General features: G+C 41.3%; 1 protein-coding gene across 1 annotated transcript in view; it reads left to right on the top strand.

Annotated features, from left to right (window-relative positions):
* Nucleotides 1-1,775, top strand: part of LOC102675488 (box A-binding factor-like) — a 31,263-nt gene extending 29,488 nt beyond the window's left edge. The window contains exons 8-9 of the mRNA XM_031510145.1: nt 594-960; nt 1,254-1,775. Of these exons, the coding sequence (XP_031366005.1) occupies nt 594-960; nt 1,254-1,750 (864 nt within the window). The 3' untranslated portion in view covers nt 1,751-1,775. The remainder of the gene's footprint in view (nt 1-593; nt 961-1,253) is intronic.
* Nucleotides 1,776-2,530: the final 755 nt, after the last annotated feature.

The following is a 2,530-nucleotide window of genomic DNA, read 5'->3' as shown; positions in this document are numbered from 1 at the left end:
AAAAAAAAAAAAAAAAGAAAAAAAAAGAAAAAGAAAAAAAAAAACGGAAGAAAAATCAACAATTTCTTCTCGTCTCGATACTCGGCGACTTTTTATTCGTCAAGTTTAGTGACAGGCTCGCGTGATTTCGCGCGGGGAGTTTTAGCCAATCACGTTGTCTCGCGCGCGCGAGCGCGACACCGTTGAACGCGTCGCGGTCGCTGCGCACGAGTCAACGTTTGAGCTTAATTCGATCATAAGTTACGGTAGACGTAAGACTTTTTTTCCTCTGTTTCATCCGTCTCTGTTCCTATTTCTCCTATTTATTTTGCTTATTTTCATTGAATCCGCCCTCTATCATCCCATTCTATCATCTCTGTCGGAAAGGAGTCGGAAAAAATTGGCTCGTTTCCCGGTTTGTCCTTTACCTGTTCGTTTCTCTCGTTGCTTCTCCCTCTTTGCCACCTCTCCTTCTCCTCCTCCTCCTCCTCCTCCCTCTCCTCTCCCTCCTCCTCTTCCTCTTTTCTCCAGCCTTCTTATTTTTGTCCAAACGTCGCCCGTAGTATAAACAGAATCGTAAACACGGTTTTTAACGAGATTTCATGTGTCCGCAGTCCGCTTCAAGACGAGTAGGCACTTCTTGCAGTAATTGTCAAACGACGATGACGTCGTTATGGCGTCGAAACACTTTGGGCGAGCCTGTTTGCAACGCGTGCGGCCTTTATTTCAAATTGCACGGAGTGAACAGGCCTCACACTATGAAGAAAGACAGCATTCAGACGCGAAAGAGAAAACCGAAGGGAGGAATGAAATCTAGCGACACGCCGATCGCCGGGAATGTCGCGGGAGTGAGCAATAACAACACGACCATCACCACGGCCAACAACAACAACAACAACAACAACAACAACAACAACAATAACAATAACAACAACAACAATAGCTTAAAATTAGAACCTGGTACGAATTCCAATGAGATCGGTAGGTCTTACGTTGGCCAGTATTTCTCAACCTTTTTCAGTTCTCAACCTTCTCATTTCAAATAATATAACTTGCGTTAATTCTTCTTATAAAAAACTTTTTATATTATTTTTTATATTATTATATTTTTTTTTTTAACACGGAGAAGGACGCAATCATTTTGAGGGAAAAAAACGACTCCTCACAGATTGAGAACCGCTGGTCCATCTTTTATTTATTATATAACCCCAACGAATTTCACGTAGCAAGCGTTGATTTCACGTTTACACTTACGCGTTTCAACATTTGCACAGACACGTATGGCGAGCTGAGGATGAGCCACGCCGGAATGCCCCAAGTGAGCTACGGCAGCAGCCTTTACGGAAGCCCTCAATCCGCCACCCAGATCGTTTCCTATCAGTCTGCGCCCTCTGGAATGTACTACGATATGATCGTGTCTCAACAACAGCAGCAACAACAGCAACAGCAGCAGCAACAGCAACAACAACAGCAACAGCACCAACATCATCAACATCCGCAACTTCTCGAGACCCACTCACCGAAAGTCGAGTGCCCCTCACCGCCGTGCGCGAATCGATCCCCCGTTATGATATCCGCGAGCCATTCGCCCGATCATCATCAGCTTCCATCCCCGCACATCGTTACGCTTGGAAATTCCTCGCCAAGTACGGCTGCAACTAAAATTATCCTCGACAACGGCCATCTAGACAGACCGTCCGTCGTCTCGCGAGACCGACTTTTGTCCACGACAAAATTGAAGTCGTCCGTGGATGGGAAAATTCGTTGTTAATCGGTGAAAAATGAGTACAAAAAAAAAAAAAAAAAAAAAAAAAAAAAAAAAAAAAAAAAAAAAAAACAAAAGAAGAAAAAAAAAACGCGAAAGAGAACGCGTCATTTCTTTCTTTGTTTCAACGATTTTTTTTTTGGTTCGCTTTGATTTTCTCGAAAAGCGTTTCTCTTTTTCACGGCGTTACTTTTCAAAGCGAATGTCGAATTATGCGTTGAAAGAGAGAATGAAACGAAGAATGAAAAAAAGGAGAAGAAACGTGACGATTTCTTTTTTTTTTTTTTTGTTTCTCTTCATTCTTAAAATTTATCGATCGATTGATTTATTAATAATCGCGTATAATAATCTTTTTATTCTTTCTTCTCTTTGTGTCATTCTTCTCGCACGCGTTTGTTCTTTGAAGAATAAGAGGACAAGAAAAAGGTAATAACGATGATGAATATATATATATATATAAGGATAAAGTAGCGAGGATGAACCTTGCTAAGAAATGAAATGAAAAGACTGGAGCCTCCTGTACGTTCGACGAACGGGACTGATAAAGGGGAGGATAATACCAGAGGTTTTTTAAGTATCGATTATTCATGATTTTGCGAAAAATAAAACTCGTTGTAAATAGTTTTGAAAAAGTGTGCATGCGTGAGCAATACGACACGTGGGGGCGAACCTTGTTTTTAGAAAGATTCGGTTGTACTTGTTTATTTTTACGCGCACGTTTCAATTCGAGCGACGATCGAATGAATGAAATTGTCCGAATGATATTCGATCGCCGATTATTATTTT

Source organism: Apis dorsata, unplaced genomic scaffold, assembly GCF_000469605.1.
Source record: "Apis dorsata unplaced genomic scaffold, Apis dorsata 1.3 scaffold_21, whole genome shotgun sequence".
Lineage (NCBI taxonomy): Eukaryota > Metazoa > Arthropoda > Insecta > Hymenoptera > Apidae > Apis > Apis dorsata.
Note: the sequence above shows the minus strand (reverse complement) of the source record. Positions and strands in the feature narration are given on the sequence as shown.